Below are 20,910 nucleotides of genomic sequence, written 5' to 3' on the forward strand. Positions count from 1 at the left end.
AACATAAACAATTTTGTCTTGATTTATTGTCTTAATAACAAGTAATTTGGGTAAAATTATAAAAATATAGTTGTAATATTTAAGGAAGCATAACATTTTAATACACAAAAGTGATTCCCCTCATCTGTTCAGTTAAATGCCTAAGGAGACAGACTCTAACCGGTTTGAAACTATGAAGGTGCATATAAGTGTAACGATACTGTCATTATATTGTATTTGGTCACTTCTTACCAGTTAAAAATTAAATTGTTATTTGTGATTTTAAATGTTGGTAAAATTAAGATAAAAAAAAAATAATATTTTTAAACTAAAAATCTTTATTGTACAATATTAAATCCAAAATTATTTTTGAACAAATATTTATCCATATAAATATGATTTTTACATAAAATATTGTCTTATATAGGCTTAAAAAAAATTTCAAAATGTTGAATATTACATAATGAAAGTTACATTTACACATACAACTCAATATATAAGTTAAGCAAAAATAATACAAATTTTTTATTTTATATATGTCGTTAACCACATATAAATGTACTAATAATACTTCCTTAGAACAACACTGACATTGGAAATTATCAGTTGAAAACAACAGCACCATGATTATAAAGTTACTTTTTAACTATGGGGAGCTTCTTCTTAGGAAAATTCAAGCTAAAAAAAAATACATGTTATCATAAATTCTTATTGTATATAAACTGTACAGATTTTATTTTTTCTAAATGAAAAAAAAAACTTTTTAATTATTATCATATTTGCTGCACAGTATATTATCCTCATCCATCAGGAAATATGCTTTAAATGGTTTCATCATTAAAAGAGTTGAAAAAAACTTGTTATCTAACCACAATTTATTTGCTTGTATAATATTTATATCCAACAATCTAAAATCTAAATACAAAAATAAAATATTAATACTTCGATCAATAAAATTATAAGTCAAATTGATTAGACTAACAACATATTTCTTATATACATAATTGTAAAGATAATATCTATTTATAATTAAACATCTCAATAATACTGACTCTTCCCCTACCTACAATTTAAATAATAGTTATTGTTACTTATATTTTAATTCAAAACAATGCAACCAGAAATTACCTTCATTTTGTAAATATTTGTTTATCTTTGAAACATCTAGTACAAACACATTAATTTCTTGAATAAATTGTTTGTCAATAAATTCAATATCTACAACTGCTATTTTTTGTACCTTTACTGCATCATGAATTTTATAATGACTTTTCAAATATCTAAGATAAATAAAATCTTTAATTTAAATACATTTCATTTAATTAACTGTACTAACCTTATAGCTGCATCTTCTACAGACTCTCCTGATTTAACTTTTTCATGTTTATTAAAATAATTTGATTCTTCAAAATTTTTAAGTAAAATAATTTGATTGTCTTTTTTAATAATAACATTTACCCATGGTTCCTTTAATTTTTCTTTTGAATTTGTTAATATTATGGTACTATCCAACATAGTATCGTCATTTAAATACTTAAAATGTGCTTTAAATGGAATGTTTTTTAATATCATTGGAAACCAAAATTTATGATCAATCCACATTTGATTACACGGAGAATCTTCAATTTTAAACCATTTGATTGGCGCCATTTCTATAAAATAAATTGTAATTGGTTGTATGAAGTACAAATTATTAATATTGTATATTATTTTTACCATCAGATTCAATTATGTCACCACTAAACAGATAACATGAATATATATGTCCTTCCAGTATTTCTTTTGAACCAACATACTCAAATTCTATAATACCAATTTTTTCCATTGAAATTACATCTAATCCACACTCTTCTTTTACTTCACTGAAAGTAGATACTACTGTTAGGTTCTATTATAATTATATTTCAAAAATTGATAAAGTACCGTTTTGCACCATCATCAATTGTTTCATTTGGTTCTACTTTTCCACCAAAACCATTCCATTTGCCTTTGCCCATACCACGATTTTTCATACCTAATAACATCTTACCATTTTTTAATATCATAGTAAGTGTCATCAGTTTGCGAGAATAACCAACAAATGAAGGATAAGACAACATATTTTCCTAAAAAAAAAAAAAAAACTCTTATTTTTTATTTATTTTTTAAATTAGAATAACACCATACACTGGGAAAGTTGTGATTTGACTAATACTTGGAATTATACCGGTTTTAGAAAATCTACAACAAATTATAGCTAAATATTTTTAAATATTAATTTACTATTTTTACCATAAACAAATATTATGATTTTAATGAACAAATGGATGAAAAATAATATATAATATAAATAAATTATTCCTGTTACAGAAAGTGTTGGTAAAAATGTTAAATAATATAAAAATATCAATATTAAATTTTAATTTTTAGAAAACATTAACATTATTTTGTATTGGTAGGTAATTGAAATAAATAAATTGATGGGCTTAACTAAGCATGATTGGTGAATTAAGTCTTGCCCAAGTAATTTATTAAATAATTTAACATTAATATTGAGAAGAGTGACAAAATCGCGAGCATCCCCAATGATATTAGGCATTATAAACAAGTGACTACTTAATGTTTAAATAAGAATTGGACTTATACTAACTTTCAAGTAAGGATTTAACGAACAGTAATAGTAGGTAGTATTTTAATAAATAATAAATCGTGGTACCAAGCGTTAGTTAACAATTTTTAATTCATTTTTACCAGTATGTAGGTATGCGTAATTTTAAAATTCAAAGATAACTGAGTATACGAATTAGTGATGGACACTATCGAATAGTACTATCAAACTATTCGATAATTTACTACTTCTGAATTATTCAAAAAAATTTAAAATTAACTTAGTTCACAGATATAGATAACTAGATTGCTAACTATAGTATAAATTGACACGAGACGCTTATTTCGCGCCATGTTGCTGGTGGGCTATGGCATTTTATCACAAATGGATCTTCGCAGGAAAAATTCCAAAAGAATCCAACATGGCGTCAAATCGCTTATCACTTATCGCTTATCAGTACAAATTGTTCACATGGTTATCAATTTATCTCTGATTACGAAATATATTGCCTTTTTCCATAAAATTTGTCATATTTCCTTTAATAAAAAATAAATAATCAGTACCAATAATTAAACCTTTGCTATTGCAATACATCTCCCTCGTAATAAAATATAAAATATAATATGATAAAACATGTATAGACGGAACACATGGTTTAAATAGTTATAACTTTCAGTTGTATACTTTACTTGTAGTAGACAATTATGGAAATGGTTTTCCTGCTGCATTCTGTTTTACAAATAAATCAGATACGTCAACATATTAATTATTTTTTGAATGTATCCAGCATGCAGTAGGACTTATCAAAGCCAATGTATTTATGTCTGACAATGAACCTGCATTTTATAACGCATGGGAATCTATTATGGATCCGGTTTCTAAACAACTATTATGTACTTGGCACGTATTAAGAAATTGAAGTAAAAACCTTTCTAAAATTCACTCACAAGAAAAAAAATCAATGGTTTCTAAGACATTAAAATCATTAATGCATGAAACTGGTAAAAACAAGTTTTACATAGAATTAACAAAGGTCATTGAAGATTTAAAAAAATGATACAGATACTGCAGATTTTGGTCAATATTTTGCAAGCAATTATTCTTCAAGAGTTGAAAAATGGTCATTTTTCAAATGCAAACATGTTGATATCAACATAAATATGTATTTTGAAGGTCTTCATAAAAATATTAAATATTGCTATTTAGTAGGAAAGCAATGCAGACGACTCGATTTAGCCATTAATGCAGTAATTTTGTTAGTGCGAGACAAATGTTTTGAAAGGATTATTAAGATTTCAAAACAAATAAGTTCATCTGAAATATTACAAATTATCGCCAGTTATAATAAAAGTGTTCATATTAAGTCGGATATGATTTTAAGTTTACAGCTACACATGGATGATCAATACACTAACTGATCCTAAAACAAAATATATTATTGAAAAAATTAATTTACCTTGCAGTGACTGTATTTTACGGTGTGAATATTGTAAAATTTGTTGTAATGAGCCTCATCTCATTAGTTATTTTCTTATTATATAAAATTAGAATAGTGTAGTAATCATTTTGTATAATACGTAAGAGATTAAGGTGTTAATAATCAATCTATTATGAACATAGATTGATCGCCATATGAAAGTTCAATAGTATAAAACAGGTGCATACGAATGCAGGCCTACCAGATACTGGAATTTTGCACGTTTGTTAAAGCTTAACAAATAATTTACTTATTACTTGAAGGCAATTTAATTAGTGATTCACTGAATAATTCAAGTGGTGAAGTTTTAAATGTTCATTCATCTAATGATTATTCGTATTTTTAATGTGAATTTGTTGACATGGACAAAGAGACTGAAAAACATGTATTTTGTTTTATTAATTATTATTGAATTATTGTGAAACTTTTAACCATGAATATTCATTCGTTTTATATTTTACTATTTATTACAATTTAACTTCATACACTTGTATGATAACCAATAAATTAACCATAATGATAAGAGTAACGACGCCATGTTGGATTCTTTTGGAATTTTCCAGGAGTGTCTAACCACAGGAATGCACCTTATGCATTCTGCGTATGCGCGTAATTTATTCAACACTATCATAAACGAGCGCTTCCCCGCAGTAAGGTACGGCCACACTGCACGTGATTTGCGATGCGAACGATTTATTTAGCGATTTAGCGATTTTTTCAAAACTACAGAATCGCTATGACATGGCCACATAGAGAGCGTTGTGGGATTTGCGTTTTGCGATAAATCGCGTCTATCGCGTCAAAATCAAAATAGTTTGTTTCTTTGCGATTAATCGCTTTGTAATCGTTGTTCAATCACCATGTCCGTCCAGTCGGAAAAGTTGGCGTCAGCAATTTTCATGAAAGAACCGATTTGGAGGTGTTTCCGTCCATACGACATTATTCAAAAAATTTATCCGGGTGCTTTTGAAGTTTATTAAAAAGAGTGTGAAATTCACGTTCGGTTTCTCGATGTTTATTTATTTCATGCACCCATTTTCGTTGTTTAAATAAGTCAACTTTGGCTTCTAATGAAGCACAATTTTCAGATAAAAGTATTTTACGTTTACGATTCGATTTGTATGAAGTCATCTCGACGACTGGTGACAAACAACTAGTGATTATATGTAACAACCTACTTTGATTTAGCAATAAAAACGCGGAAGTGGCCACACCAAAATCGTAAAAATCGCTGTACAATATCGCTCGTATCGCAAATCGCGTGTAGTGTGGCCATACCTTAAGGCATTTGGTTGACTTATCATAAAAGAACGTTATCATAACTTCAAATTATAAAATGTAAAATGTAAAATTTAGGAACTAGAAGATCTCTTTTGATTTAAAAGGTATATATTAATATACTATTAGGTATATTATAATTTATAGTTTTATAAATTCTTTACATTTGATGAATATAAATTATATTATGTCCTAATATATATGGTAGGTAGGCAGGCACGTAGTTAAAGGAGGGCCAAGGTGTGCCTGGCCCACCCTAATGTGTGCGGCCTTAGGCCGGCCCACCTAAAGTATTGAGAGGGGCTCATATTATTATATGATTGCTTTTAATTTTTACCAAATTTTTAATATTGCCTAAATATGACGCAAATAAAACCAAATACATCGGGTTTTAATTATTATCTAAGTAATGTAACTTGTAACTAAATTTAAACGATCGATTAGGAAATAATTGCTATTTATAGCTAAATACCGGTACTATACTACAATGTCAAGTTGTTCTTATCATATCTAGACAGTGACTACTGTATACTTGTATGTCTATTTTTAAAATACTTTGAGCGAGGATATTGTCATTATATTGATTCATATAGAAATATAGAATTATATTATGGTTTCCGATTGGGCACTTACATTCACATTCAGCGCACCCCGCACTTATGCTAACGTCACCTGCGTTAATATTTGTACAATTTATAGTATTTATACATTTTATCTTATATATTTAATATTTAAATTAATTTTAAAATGGCACCTCTCAGTGGATGTGCCAAAAGAAAACTAAAATTACAAAGAGAAGAGCAAAATGATAAAATATGGTATTATTAGGTTATATACTATATTAAGAGTTAAGACCTTTTATTCCATTCTTGTAAAAAAATAACTACATTTTTCTAGTAATTAATATGTAATAAAGTAATTATATTTAATAACTCCAATCTCCATTACAACTATTCATTTGCTCTACTACCTACCTACCATATACATTAGGACATAATATAATTAGGGTTGCCAACTTTGGATTTAGAAAATACCGGCCCAAGTTAACAAAAAAAAAAAAAAAAGGCATCATTTTAAGTGAATTTTTAATATAAATATAATAAATTGACGAATAATATAATTAATTACATACGTTAAAATAAAACATTTAATAATATTAATATCACATTATATTAAACTTTAATTATAAACTTATAAATTAGTATAATAACTATTATAAATAAACTATTGTAAACTTTTAAATTTATATTTAGCGGAATTTTTTACAGCGTTTAATAAATGTTTTTAATTTTGTATTTGATCAAAAAAATCTGAAAAATTGTATGTTATGTTATTTCTTATGACTAGTTCGGTTTTAATTGTATCAATTCCTAATCGATTGCGCTCATCTATCCACAAACTATTCACGTGGCTAAAAACGCGTTCAACAAATGTTTTGCTACACGGCACCGAGAATACATACTGTACAATTTGTTTAATATTTTTTATTGTGCAGTAGATGATTAGAAAAATTTTACCCATTTTTCCGAACTAGTGAATTCTGTGTTTTTTAGGATATCATTTGGTAATAACTTTATCAAATTAAAAAAACTTTTTTATAGTGGACGATTTATGTATAGAATTGACGGATTCGTCATGTTTTTTTGATTCTTGATGTGTTTTTACAGCTTTAACGCCATCATACTTTACAATAAAAACTGTCTGACATAATATACATCGTGCTTTATTAGGGTTATTATGTTTAGCGATCCAATCAGAAAATATTTGATCTTTTAACCATTCATCGTTAAAAACACAATTACGAATTCTTTTTTTCGTTTCATTTTCATTTTCGTTCATTTTAAAAATGCGTATAATTATTCACTCGTGTATATGCAATGTAAAAATAATACTACCGAACAGTCTGAACAGAATAACGAAACTGAACTCTATTATGAATCGTCTATCACATACTCACATACGAGTACGGCATAATAGGAACAACTAACAAGGTACATACTAATCATACTACTAATAAAAATGTCAAAGTGGACGATAGAGGTCTGAAGTCATTAAGATAAGTATACGATTTATTGACAGCAACATGTAATAATCAATTTCACAAAAACAATAAAATATTAATATATAATATCAAAACTTTCGATCAGGTGGAAATAATGGTTTTTTATAATTTTACAATTATTACTTTGAAAATACCAACAACCGGCTTTTTAAGTCTAAATATGTGAAATACTGGCCGGGCCGGGAAAATACCGGTCGGTTGGCAACCCTAAATATAATTTATATTCATCAAATGTAAAGAATTTATAGAACTATGATAATGTTCTTTTATGATAAGCCAGCCGAACGCCTTACTCCGGGGAAGCGCTCGTTATCATAATGTTCGGCCGTTATCAATATATTATATCAAATCACTATAATACGATAATAATATTATTATAAAAATATGAGTTTTGAATCAAACTATTCAAAATTTGAACATACTACATACGTATTTTACATTTTTTTTTGTACTTCGATCATTTCAGTAAATTAATCATTATATATACCAGATACATTAAAAAAAAAAAAATCAAAACAGCAATAACTATCTAATATGTTGGGATGGCTTTTAATAATGTTTATTTATGTCTACATTTACTCAATTACCTATTTGAACATTTCATAAACCAGACCTTATCAAAATTTACTACACAAAGGCTATTTACTCAATGTTTTATTGAGTATTAACAATACAATTCACAAACATCTTAAACATAAAAATTCAATATTATCTAATATATATATAAATAACATTATTATAATAGTAAGTACAAGTATGAATTATTAAAACCAACTAGTGTAGTATGCCGAGTTGTGAGTTCGACACGATTACACAATATTAGGGTATAAGGATTTTAGAGTTAGATTAATAACTTTATCAAGAACATTTATTACGGTATTACTGATATTTTATTTAACACTTTTTAATTTAACATCAACATAGACAAAGTAAATGATAGTAACAAATATAAACGGAGAGTATATACTGGATAGTAGGATACATTTGATTGCTAATGCTGGTTCGCAACTTTTTTCTATTCGAGATTTTGCGATTCGCACGTGGTTCATATTACTTCTATTAATTTGTTTATGGTTATAATTGTAAATTGTAATTACGTAGTAACTATAAAATACACATGAAAAAATATAATGTATACATAGTACATTACACTAGAGTTGAAACTAAACATCTCAACAATATACTACTACAAAAAAAAATTATAACGAATCTGAACATTATTATTTGACAACTATAATAAAATGACAATATATTATTTACATAGGAAATATGTAGTTAAATTTTGAATAGTTTGATTCATAACTCATATTATTCTAATAATATTATTATCGTATTATAGTGATTTGATATGATATATTGATAACAGCCCATAGAGTAACTCCATAGACTTATAATATTATAAGTCAATGAGTAACTCTATGTAACAGCCATTGAATTCTGTATAATATGATAATAATTCTATATGATAATATATGCTATCATATAGAATTCAATGCTACGACCGGAACAACTACAGCAGGTTATAGAAAGTGAAGACCGTCGGTCGGCTGATAACGTCGCGAGGATACGGTAATTTCATGTTGTCAGAACGCATGCCCTGCACGCAGAACGGATTGAACAGGGTCCCCACTTCAGGAGAGGATGGGTTTCGGGCGGGGGCGAGGACATCCCGCCACCGTCTTCTCTTTCCGGTCGTCTCCGAACCCTCTTCCCGCCACCACGGCCACCACCGTTCATTCATAACAACGTAACGTTATAAATATTACGCGCGCGGGGGAACGATGGTCTGACGGACTGGTCGAGGTTCGCGCGAGGTGTGTTGTGACGATAGTGTGCGCTAAGCCAAAGCAGTACACAACAATCGCGCAAAACGTTCGCAGTTCGTAATCACACACACACACACACACACACACTCGAGTACACGTTATACATTTCACTCGCACCGAACGGATTTTTTCGCTAATTTCAACACAGCACCCTGTTGTTCGTCGTGTTTATCGTTCGCGCTGAAGTAGTTACCGTCTCCGTTTGCCGATTTAATCGTCTCTTCTCCCACCCCGTCCCGTTTGTTGATTTCCCGACCAGTTTTCCGAGCTCCGTTTCTGTACGTACGTGTGTACATGCACGAGTGTATATATGTGTGTGTGTGTGTGATAGTGCGCGCGCCCGCGTACAACGCTCTGTAATCTTTTTATTTACTATTATGTCCGTCGTCATCATCAACATCTGAACAAAGCGCCAGCGGAAAGAAACACTATTCTCGTGAAACACGTCAACAATTGTCATCAAGGTTTGTAGTTTTTTTTTATAGATGTATTCAAACGCCGAACACAGTAGATTTCGCACGTCCGCTGTGCTCACTGCGATCGCGGTGCATCGCTCGCTCGCACCCGGTTTTTCTGTTAGCTCGGTATACTCGTTGACCGTCTCTTATCAATTACTGTGTTCGTTAATCCCAAGACGTATCTCACATGACGTCCTCTATACTATAGACCTCGGTCTTGAATGTATCGGTTTTTTTTTCTATCAACCACTACCCACTCGATTTAGCATTCCATTTCGTTTCACATATCCGTTTGATACTTAATACACATATATATATATATGTATCGTATTCGACTATTGTTTTCTGTAGTGCTATCAAGTGATATAAATGTCGATTGCCTTCAGAGTTTCGATTAAAACTACATATTTTTATATTTATTCACATATCCTTTCTTGGTACACCAAGTTATTGTTTCAAATGTGACCTGTCTTGTTAATTATTTTAATACTTTCAATTGTTCATTTGTCTATAACTTTATATTGTCGTATATATCAATACAAACACTAAACTACTACTGTTGATTTAAATAAATGTATATTATTTTACTTCATTTCTACCTAGTCCTATTTAATCTGTAATACATGATATATTAATTATTATGTTCTTGAAAAACTGTTGTCACAATATACATTGATCAGTATTCATGTTTAAATTACAAGTGTTGATTATTAATTATTAGTTGTTTTTATATCATTTTAATAACTATAATTTATTGTATAGGTACTAGGTAGTATACTTATACCTCATAAGAAGACACTTAAAGATAAATAATTAATTTCTATCTAAATTCCAATAAGAATTAATGTGTCCTTGATAAAAAAAAAAAAGTGTTATTAGCATTCTATTTTCTTATCTTGTCTATTACAGTAATGTTCTTTTAAAAGTATTTCTGCAAGTCTAATGCATTGCTGTTGTAATGATAAATAAGTTTAGAAAACTAAGCTAGGTATAGATTTACCTATTTTAATGACAGTTCTACAACCAAAGATTATCATTTTATTCTTATAAATTTCTGATAATAAAAATTGTTCTTACAGTAAGTATTGTTTATCAAAATAATTTTCAATATTGCTTTACAATTATTTATTTTCAACACATAATTAATGATCAATAATATTATTACTTACCTATCAATTGTTATAAACGGTGCTCGGTTGTACTTAATGCCTTTTGAAAATGTATTATTTTGATATTACTCATAAAAATAATTGCTCATTATTTTATATAACTTTTAAAATTACGGACATCACCCATTTTCGCTAAAATAAAAAAGATATGTTATTTCCAACAGCCCATTTGTGCCTAATTTACCTGCATAAACATTTTAATTTTACATTAAAGACTTGGTTAATTCCAGTGGCGTGTACAGAAAATATTTTTGGGAGGGGCTACTATGGACAGAATTAAATTACCACTAATATCTAAGAATTACTAACAAGACACAGTAGTTACTTATCTACATTTCATTTACAGAATGCCCCAAAACGATTTGACATTGGACCTAAATTCTAAATAAGCATAAAGCACCAATAAAATATAACATACATTTAAAATAATTTTTAAGTTTTTTAAAACATTTTTGGGGGGGAGCTGTAGCCTACTAGGCCCCTCTCCCTATTTAAGTCACTGGTTAATTCATATAATGGAGGATCCCGATTATCTGAACCTTCCTAATACAAACCCTGTATTGTCCAAACATTATTTTGTTTCAAAATAATTATACTAAAAGTAATAAAAATTATGAATACCTACAATTTTATTTAAATGATAGTCAACCGTACAACTTTTTTTTAAAATGATAATCAATAATACATATTTTTTTAAACAATAATAAATAATTAGTTGGTACACATTTTTTTGAAAATTATCTGCTATAGATATTAATAATCAATAGTATAAAAATTTTAAGATAATCAAATTAATCATAATAAAATATAAATAAATACATCATACATAACATATCATCTTAATATTTATTGTAATTAAATGCAACTATTTATATATATATTCATAATGTGTTATTTTTTTGTTTTTATACCTAATACTCTTTTTGTTTCAAAAATTAGTAAATAATAGGTATTATTTATTATTTTCACTAATAAAATTAGTGATTATTATCATGTATATAGTTATTTAAGGTATACATTAACCCTTGATGTTTTTAAGTTATGATGCTGCTTCCTAAATTTTAGAAATAAGCCATGCCATTTTGAACGTTTTTCATTTTAACGATCAAAATTATTAAAACAATTATTATTAATTATAAACTTGAACTTATGTTATTTTCTAATGGTTTAATTATTATTTATCAATTTTATAATTTAATTTTTATTTAAATTATTTAAGATTTATTTTATTATTACCAACTTATTGTGCCTAATAATAAAGGAAGAAACTAATGACAGTTAGTAAATAATACTTAGATGATGCAACTCCATAAAAATAAATTAATTATATTGTCTATACAAAAATAATAAATTATCAATTACATAAGTTTAGGATTTAGATTTATTAATTATTGTAACTACCTAGTATTAATTTTTCAGAATTTTCAATTTATCTAGTCTTATTAAAGTTATGAAATAAAATACTTTGTTTTTATTTGTTATTGACTTATTCGATATTCAAATACCTATTTACATTACAATATAATTTTTAATACTGTTACTGCTTGTCCATTTTAAAATTAACATCTTATTTAAGGTTTCAATAATCAATAAATTGATATTTGTTTCATAAAAGCTGATGCTATTGTTTTTAAAAATTAAATTAATAGGATCCTTTTAAAATGTTAACCATATTGTTAAAAATCTCTATGTCAAATAAGTATAAATAGTAGATTGTATAATAAATTTGTTATAAATTGGTAGTAATGTCTAAGGTTATGTCTGAGTATAATCATTGTTTACTCATAAATAAATTATGAATGTTTTGTATATTTTCATACAATTTTTGTGATTTATATTATAAGCTAATAGCAGAAATGTTTAGTTAGTTTTTATCTCAATTATTAAGCAATTATTATTTACTTAAAAGGTTATATAAACCAGATTAGTAAATTGTGTTTCCTGACATTATTTCACTTGCTTATTTACTAATTTTTTTTTTTTTTTTTTTTCCATAAAGTTATTAAATGTTGTAAAAGAGTTATAACAACTATAACATGTAGTTCATTTGATCTCTTAAATAAAATACCCTGTTGATTTAATTTGTATATACACTATATTTATATTTCTTACATTTTAGATGAAGAAACGAGAAGAAATGCAAGTTAATGTAGCAGGTCTTAGACGAAATTTAAAAAATATTGCACATAATTACTCTGATGCTCAAGTTAGTATATTATGTTATTATATTTTTTCATGATAAATTCATGTTCTTGTTTTTTAGTACATTAAGAACAATATTTACTATTATTCAATTATAATTTGATCTAGTTAATTGTATATTAAATCTTATTAGTTACGCTTCAAAAATAAACCACCAAAATAATTGTATTTTCTTCTAACAAGAAAATTATTATATGAAACCTATGGGATTATAAAATGTTAACACAGATTATATTTTAGGTAAAAGTACGAGAGGCTACTAGCAATGATCAATGGGGTCCAAGCAGTACACTAATGGCTGAAATTGCTGACCTTACTTACAATGTAGTTGCCTTCTCAGAAATAATGGCAATTCTTTGGAAACGACTTAATGATCATGGACGAAATTGGAGACATGTTCATAAAGCTCTAATCCTTTTAGAATATTTAATAAAAACTGGCAGTGAAAAAGTAAAAATAATAGATTATTTATAATGTTTACTGGATACTAATTTATATATTTTTCTAAGGTTGCCCAGCAATGTAAAGAAAATCGTTTTGCGATTAAAACATTAGAAACGTTCCAACACATTGAAGAGAATAAAGATAAAGGACAGAGGGTACGAGATACAGCTACACAATTAGTAGCTTTATTAGATGATGATGAACGATTAAAAACTGAAAGAGCACGAGCAATTAAAGCTAAAGAAAGATCAGCACAAAAAATTTCAAGTTTTGGCAGTGATGGAAATGTAAAAATAAAATTTTTAATTATATTTTAGTAAAATAATGGTGGTGGTTTCTTAAATATTTTTTATTTTGTTTTTACGCTATACATTTGGTTAGACAACTCCACAAAGCCCTAAATACCCATTGGTAAGTTAATATAATCTTATTGGTTACAAAAAAAAAAATGCATGCATTGTCAACAAATTGTACTTAAAAAAAAAAAAATAGTTCAGAATATAATATAATTTTTATTAATACAAATATGACGAATAATTTGTTTAAATACTAACAATTTACTTAAAAATCAAATAAATTTAATTATGTAAATTATATTAGATGAGTAAAACCGTTATGTTGAAAATATCATATACTTGCGTGTTGTAAGATTTTATTTATGCTTTAAATGGATATATTTTTTATGAAATAACTGCTTATTTTTGTAGCTTTTTTTATTATTATGATTTATAATATTGTTAAAATAAATTGGTTTTGCCGTATAGTTTTAAAATGTTAAAATTTTGCTTTAGCAAAATTGATATATACAACCTTATGTTTTAAATAGTAATTATCAATTTTTTATTGACAGTAAAATTATACATTTTTTTTTTTTTGTAGTTTCGAGATTCTTATGGACTATATGATTCTCGACCCCCTGTCAAAGGTATGTTAGTTATTATTACATTTTTTAAAATGTTGAAATTTAAAAATTTCTTATTTTTTTATTTTTCATTATTAAGATTATTAAGATTACTAATTTAATGATACAACCTGACTTCAACTATCTGTAAAACAATTTTTATATAATCCAATACTATTCTAGTGAATAATAAAATCAAAAACTTTATTTTATAAAAATAAAGTAGAATAAATTTTTGATAAATTGAAAAATTTTATTTCTTATAAAGCTTGAATACATTGTAATAGTTTATAGTAATAAAAGACAAGTGATACTCATTGAATTGTATTTTTTAATTATCAAACAAATATTTTATCTTTTAAAGCGGAACTAGAAAGTGCACGGCCACAGACTGTTGGTGAAGAAGAATTACAATTACAACTAGCTCTGGCTATGTCTAGAGAAGAAGCAGAACAAGAAGAACAAAAACGACGTAGTGATGATGTGCGGTTAAAACTTGCATTATCTCAAAGTGAAAATGAATTCAAGTAAATTAATTATAATTTTTAAAACTCAATGTGTTGAATCCAATTTATTTTCTTGAAAACTAATAGACAATATTTAAGTAGTGGTTCTGATTCTGGAGCTAATAGTACTAATGGCAAAAGCAGTAATATGTTAGACTTATTGGGGATCGATCTAGAGAATGATTCTGAAAAAAATGGTGCAGCAGCAGCTGCAGACCCATGGGGTATGCCAATAAAAACTCAACCACAATCACAAGTAATACACATAACATTTATTTTTAAATAATAATAATTATATTTTTATTTGTTATCTCTATACTTGTATAACCATATATATGTGGTAATTTATTTACATTTAGAAATGAAACAATAATTTACCAATTCTGTTTTATTAAATATTTGTTTTAATCAAATGTTTATGGTGAAATTTAATTTCAGCCTTTAAATTGGTCTAATGGGGATCTAAATAATGGAACACCAACACGAGTTGTTGATCCATGGTCTCCAGTTACACACAAACAAAATGCTACTTCTACTGCTCACGTGTTACCAAATGCTATAAATGATAGTCAGTATAATAAACATTTTAAAATTTGTAAAATAGGTATTTAATGTTCATGTTTTTTATTTAAGGTGTCGATCCTTGGTTAATACAAACCACATCAGTGGCACCAATGACTCCACCTGACCCTTGGGCTCCTGCAACAGTTACTCAACCAATAACTAAACCAATCCAAGAATTTGATGAATTTGCTCTTTTAGGGAATCGATCATTACAAACAAGTAAGTATTAAAAAAAATGTTGAATATTTTAGTATGAGCTATTTATTTTGAGGTTTGTATATTATTCTAATTAGAACCTACTCCTGATCCATTTGACCTCTCACATATAAACAACGAACTATTAAGAACATCTACGCAGAGTTCAACATCGGGTAAGAAAACACCACACAGTTTCTTGGGTGAAAATTCTGCATTAGTAAATTTGGACAATCTAGTGACAGCTCCTATTAATCCAGCACCAGTTGCACAAACACGACCACCTGGTATGTTATTATAGAAACATTTTTTTTTTTTTTTTAATTAATAATTTTTCACCATTTCATAACTGTTAGTTATTTTTTTATTTCTTATTAATGTTGGTCTAAGTTTTTATAATATTCTATTGTTAATTTTTTGTGAAAATATAATTAATAGATAATGTTAAATCCAAATAATTTGTTTTATAATAATTACCAACTTAAACTTTTTCTCAATATTTAAAATAAGATAAAATAAACATTGAAGCAATGTTCATTAAATTTGCATTTGTTATTTTCAATACATTATTTTTATTATTACTCCAATGTAGTGAAAATATATTATGGTTTTCATTTTAGGTATGGTAAACCCTTTTGGAATATCACAACAGCCTCCATTTACAACTCAACCAACAGTTCCAGCAACATTTAGTAGTTCAACTACTTCTACTTTGCCACCACCTCTTGTACCATCTCCTAATCCATTTTTGTCGTAGCAAAATCTTAAGAGTTCTTTTAATATTTTGTGAAATCATTAACAATAACGTAACGAAATTATATTTTTCTATGGTTGTTTCCAATTTCTAGTAATATTTCATTTGAGCATCCTGTGGTTTTTCTTCTTATTTAAAGTGTAAATAAATTGGAAAAATAATTTGGGCTTTAACAATAAGTATAATATATTTAATAAATAATATTGTAGTTTATAATAATTAAGTTGTTTTAACTACAAATACAAATTTTTGGTGTCTTTAGAAATGTGAAAAAATGAGTCATTTTTAAATAAAAGTAAAAATGTACATAAATTTATTTTATTTCCATTTTTGCTGGCTATTTTAGACACTTTAGTACTTTTAATAAAGTTATATATTAAGTAACCACTTTATATAATATGTATTGTTAGCAATTGTTATTTATTACTTATGATTTTTTTGCAGAATGTGAGATTAAATGTTAAAGAAAATTAATTTAAATCACATTATTGAGCTCAACATGTTAAAAATAAAAAATAAATTTATTAACATTACTATTGTTAAATGCACTGAATATAAACCTTTTTTATACATTTACATAAATATTTATCTATATATATATATATATATATATATAAACTTAGATTTTATCAAATGACTTTCCGATTATGAAATGCTATTTATATCACACATATTTTTTTATGTAAATAATGGGGTGCAAAAACGAGTGAGAGATATATTGTATTTTTATAAAGAATTTTAAATCCGTGTAGTTTTTATTTAATTACTATTGTGTATGACATTACTTGTGGTAACTACATTGTATTTTAAACTTTAATACTATGTTTGTAATCATTATATATTATCATGTGGTTTTTATATCATTGTTTTATTTTTCAATCATTTATTATTACCTGGTGTATTTATAACACCTAAATATATATTATTTTATTTTGTTACAGTAACAACTCAAGAGTTTTTATTTTATGTATTTTATGTAGGTATTGGCAATTCAATTTAGACAGTTGAAATATGTTGGAAATTGGTTATTTCACTATTCTCCATCAAAATGTTTAGTTGCAAATAATTTTTTTTTTTTTATTATATATTCAATAAATTACAAAATTAGGTAGGCTCAATAGAGTAATAAGATAATTTATAAATTGTTTTAATTTAGTAAAATGTGCTAAAATTATGAGTTATTTTAATAGGTCAATGTTCTGATGATACCGATGCTGAAGATGATGATGATTCTGGAAGTAGCAAAACATCTTGTGGAAAACGTGGCTTAAGTCTGCGGTTTTTCGTTTTTCCCAATTTTAAAGTAAAGGAGTCCTTCTGTTGTGTTTATTTTCGAATTAAATTTGTGAATTTTTCATTGATCCATGTAGTTAGGTATGGTATTCCAGTGTCGTGTATTTTGTCTGTACCATGGAGCTTTAAGAGCTATTCTAAGAAATGTATTCTTTATCGTTTGTAATTTAATAATTTTTGTTTATGATGTGGATACCCATATTGGGAATGCATATGTTATTAATGGTCTTATTATTGATGTGTATATTAGAAGTGAGCATTTAATATGAAGTGTTGAGCTGTAGTTTAATAGGGGGTAAAGATTTTCAATCGTGTGTAGGCTTGGTTTAATTTTTATTTATATGCATTTTCCATGTTAATATTTCATCAAGATAAACTCCGAAATATTTAATTGATTGATCTTTATTATTCCATAATATTTGCTGATTTTTTATTTTTAATTGAGTTAAACTTTTATATCTCTTTAGAGTAAATATTTTCAGATTGCTCCCAATTGGATTAAAATCGAGTTTCCATTTTTTAAACCAGTCTGAAATTATGTCTAAAGAAATTTGGAGATCTGTTAATGAGTTTTTAAGATATTTATGTTGTGTTATGATCAGTGCCACAACTATAGGATGTGCAAGGTGTGCATTGCACATCGGCCCCCAAACCGTTATAAACCCCACACAATGTATTATTATGGATTTGATTGTAGACATTTTAACTGAAGCAAATTGATAAATATAAATAACAGATCTATCATATTATTAAACATTTAAAATCAAATAACATATCCAACTACTAACTCGTTACCAAAGATCAAATGTAATACTATTTATTGTAAATACTATTATATTACTAAAGTATTTATAATCCTATGGTAATACTAATTCTTAGAACAGAAATAGCTGAAAATAATACGGGTCATTTAAAGTTAAAGATCCACTAGACTACCTTCCATAACATATTTTATTTATAGTGGGTGAATACTTTATTTGAAAAAATATTAAGTCTCAAATTCAGATTTGCATATCAGCCCCATAGTGTGTAGTTGCGGCACTGGTTATGATTACATTATCATTTGCATACATTGCTAATTGACATTTTTGTGGAACTGGGATATCATAGCAAAAAATATTAAACAAGGTGGGGCCAAGGACTGACCCCTGTTTTTATCGGGTGTTCTTCAGAGATATCGGTATTTATCATACTTTAAACATGAGATTTTTGATAAATTAAAATAATATATTATATAGGTAGGTTGGCAGTTTTAGTTTTGTTAGTTTGGACGTCAGACCTTGTCAAAGGCTTGTGCGATGTCTAGAAAGGCTGTGGTTGTGAATTTTTTATTTTTAAATCCGTCTACTATTATTTCTGAGATACGCTGTGGTTTATGACATGTGGAGTGGTGAGGTTTGAAGCCAAATTGGTGAAGTGGAATAATTTTTAGGTATGGTTTCATTCTGTGTAACAGTATCCTTTCTATTAGTTTGGAGTGGGTAGGTAGCAAACTAATAGGTTTATAGCTCTCCGGTAAACTGTTTGGTTTCTCAGGTTTATGTATTGGAATGATAATTACTTGTTTCTAGGTATTTGGAAAATATTTTATTCTTAAAATGGAGTTTAAATGACTGGTTAAGAACGCAAGGGCTTTTGGAGCAAGACTTTTGAGAAGTTTATTGGTAAGAAGGTCGTATCTAGGACTTGTATTTCCTTGTGACTGCATGGATGGATAATATTTGTTTCCATAGAATATGCATTTATAGAGTCTGTTTTATTATATTTATAGTAGTAGCCTCAGTAGTGAATCAATTTTAAAAATGCAGAGCAAAAATTTTGCATTTGTCAATGTTTTTGCTAGTCTGACTTTAAGGGGAGAAATAGTGTTTCTTTGAGTATTCTTTTTGTAGCAATCCATAGGTTGGCATCCTTTGGATTCAGTGTTGATAAATATGTTTTGTAAGAATTAAATCTATTTTTATCGAGTTTCCATTAGACACTTCGTGTTATTGGTTTAATCGTTTTTTTCATTTATATTCTTATTCTTTGCCATATTCTTTTGGTTTTATGTTTTTCATTTATTAAGTGTTGAATGTTGGGCGGTAGAGAGGAGTTTTCTTGCAGTTCATTTTTTTTTTTTGGATTTTCTGGTAACAAGTATGATTAGATTAGGTACATTTTTTATTGATTCTGTTAGGTATTGTATGTTGGTGTCTATTTCTTTGTTGTTTTGATGAAATCTGTTTATACTAAGATTTTTGTTGAGACTTTCCCTGAAAATTTTTATTAGTTTTGGAGTTGGAGGAATTAATATCTTTTGTGTGGTGATAATTGGAACGTGATTCGAGTCTAGTTCATTTTTAACTTGGTGATATAACTGTGCTGTGAGATTTAAAACTAGAGCAATGGTCTAATATGTCTAGTTGTCTACCTGTTCTGTGGAAGGTGGTGATATTATAATTCTTAGTTTAGAAATGAATTGGAATAGTTTATTACCATTTTGGTTAGTTTTTAGGCAACCCCATATTTCATTTTTGAAGTTTAAATCTCCTAAAAATACCTATGGCTGGGTTTTCTTTGAAAAGTTCATTTATGTCATCTCTTTGATTTTTTTTGTTTAGAAGATTATTGGCGGATATTATTTTAATATCAAATGTATCTGTTGATACCATTATGGAAGTGGCTTCTATACTAGTCAATTCAGAGGTGGTTAATTGATGATGTTAGAAGATTTCTTGTGATTTATGCTGATTTATCAGTTGAACTGCTATTAGTGGGGTCGGAATTTTATCTTTGATGGTTAGTCTGGTTACTGATTTTACTGGGTACTCAAGGATTTTTAATTCTTCCATTACCTACTTCAAATTCGGTTATTGAAATTAGTAGATATGATTGCGGAGATATATTTTTCGGTTTTTAATGTATAGGTAGTATTATAAAGAATACTTTTATTTTGTATTCAAAATACGTATTCGAATAAATGGATGAAAATGTATTCAGAATACGTATTCGGATAATTTAAAAAAATGTACTCAGAATATATATTCGAATACTTAAAAATGTATTCGAGTACTTAAAGTATTTAAATTAGATTATATTTATTAATCGTAAATAAGTCATTATCGGTGGTATCACTAATTCTAAAACGTAATATAAATATACTTATACTCTTTTATGAGCATATTGTGTTTTTTTTTTTTTACTAGGTATTAATTTCTAATTCAGTTTCATCC

At 27.2% G+C, this 20,910-nt stretch overlaps 2 protein-coding genes across 13 annotated transcripts; one reads left to right on the forward strand and one right to left on the reverse strand.

The window, feature by feature from the left end:
- Positions 1 to 374: 374 nt before the first annotated feature.
- Positions 375 to 4,434, reverse strand: LOC112693369. 8 transcript variants are annotated; one of them, XM_025568398.1, is made up of 8 exons: positions 4,023 to 4,434; positions 3,256 to 3,880; positions 2,881 to 3,102; positions 1,903 to 2,084; positions 1,696 to 1,841; positions 1,316 to 1,631; positions 1,108 to 1,259; positions 375 to 894 (listed from the first exon to the last, which is right to left on the reverse strand). In XM_025568398.1, the coding sequence occupies exons 3-8, from the start codon at positions 2,917 to 2,919 to the stop codon at positions 743 to 745; spliced, it is 987 nt and encodes a 328-aa protein (XP_025424183.1). In that variant the 5' UTR covers positions 2,920 to 3,102; positions 3,256 to 3,880; positions 4,023 to 4,434; the 3' UTR covers positions 375 to 742. The 8 variants fall into 8 exon arrangements, with proteins under 8 accessions (XP_025424183.1, XP_025424184.1, XP_025424181.1 ...); XM_025568399.1 differs by lacking the exon at positions 3,256 to 3,880; XM_025568396.1 differs by having other exon boundaries at positions 2,881 to 3,880.
- Positions 4,435 to 9,121: 4,687 nt separating this feature from the next.
- On the forward strand, positions 9,122 to 16,489 carry LOC112693361 (epsin-2). Of its 5 annotated transcripts, none has more exons than XM_025568377.1 (12): positions 9,122 to 9,673; positions 12,956 to 13,042; positions 13,279 to 13,488; positions 13,548 to 13,769; positions 13,864 to 13,893; positions 14,362 to 14,407; positions 14,748 to 14,910; positions 14,977 to 15,145; positions 15,328 to 15,457; positions 15,523 to 15,672; positions 15,747 to 15,935; positions 16,269 to 16,489. In XM_025568377.1, exons 2-12 carry the CDS (start codon positions 12,956 to 12,958, stop codon positions 16,403 to 16,405), a joined length of 1,533 nt encoding a protein of 510 aa, XP_025424162.1. In that variant the 5' UTR covers positions 9,122 to 9,673; the 3' UTR covers positions 16,406 to 16,489. The 5 variants fall into 5 exon arrangements, with proteins under 5 accessions (XP_025424162.1, XP_025424164.1, XP_025424166.1 ...); XM_025568379.1 differs by having other exon boundaries at positions 9,123 to 9,673; positions 14,989 to 15,145; XM_025568380.1 differs by having other exon boundaries at positions 9,129 to 9,673; positions 14,992 to 15,145.
- Positions 16,490 to 20,910: the final 4,421 nt, after the last annotated feature.

The sequence above is a fragment of the Sipha flava genome, unplaced genomic scaffold, assembly GCF_003268045.1.
Source record: "Sipha flava isolate LNK unplaced genomic scaffold, YSA_version1 85_pilon_pilon, whole genome shotgun sequence".
Classification (NCBI taxonomy): domain Eukaryota; kingdom Metazoa; phylum Arthropoda; class Insecta; order Hemiptera; family Aphididae; genus Sipha; species Sipha flava.

Excerpts from the sequence above, each read along its gene's own strand:
- LOC112693361 (XM_025568377.1), top strand. The coding sequence starts at position 12,956 with ATGAAGAAACGAGAAGAAATGCAAGTTAATGTAGCAGGTCTTAGACGA. Across the intron at positions 13,489-13,547 it reads TAAAAACTGGCAGTGAAAAA|GTTGCCCAGCAATGTAAAGA; the intron begins GTAAAAATAATA and ends TATTTTTCTAAG. Across the intron at positions 15,936-16,268 it reads TGCACAAACACGACCACCTG|GTATGGTAAACCCTTTTGGA; the intron begins GTATGTTATTAT and ends TTTTCATTTTAG.
- LOC112693369 (XM_025568399.1), bottom strand. The coding sequence starts at position 2,919 with ATGGCGCGAAATAAGCGTCTCGTGTCAATTTATACTATA. Across the intron at positions 1,632-1,695 it reads TGACATAATTGAATCTGATG|AAATGGCGCCAATCAAATGG; the intron begins GTAAAAATAATA and ends TTTATTTTATAG. Across the intron at positions 1,260-1,315 it reads GTAGAAGATGCAGCTATAAG|ATATTTGAAAAGTCATTATA; the intron begins GTTAGTACAGTT and ends TATTTATCTTAG.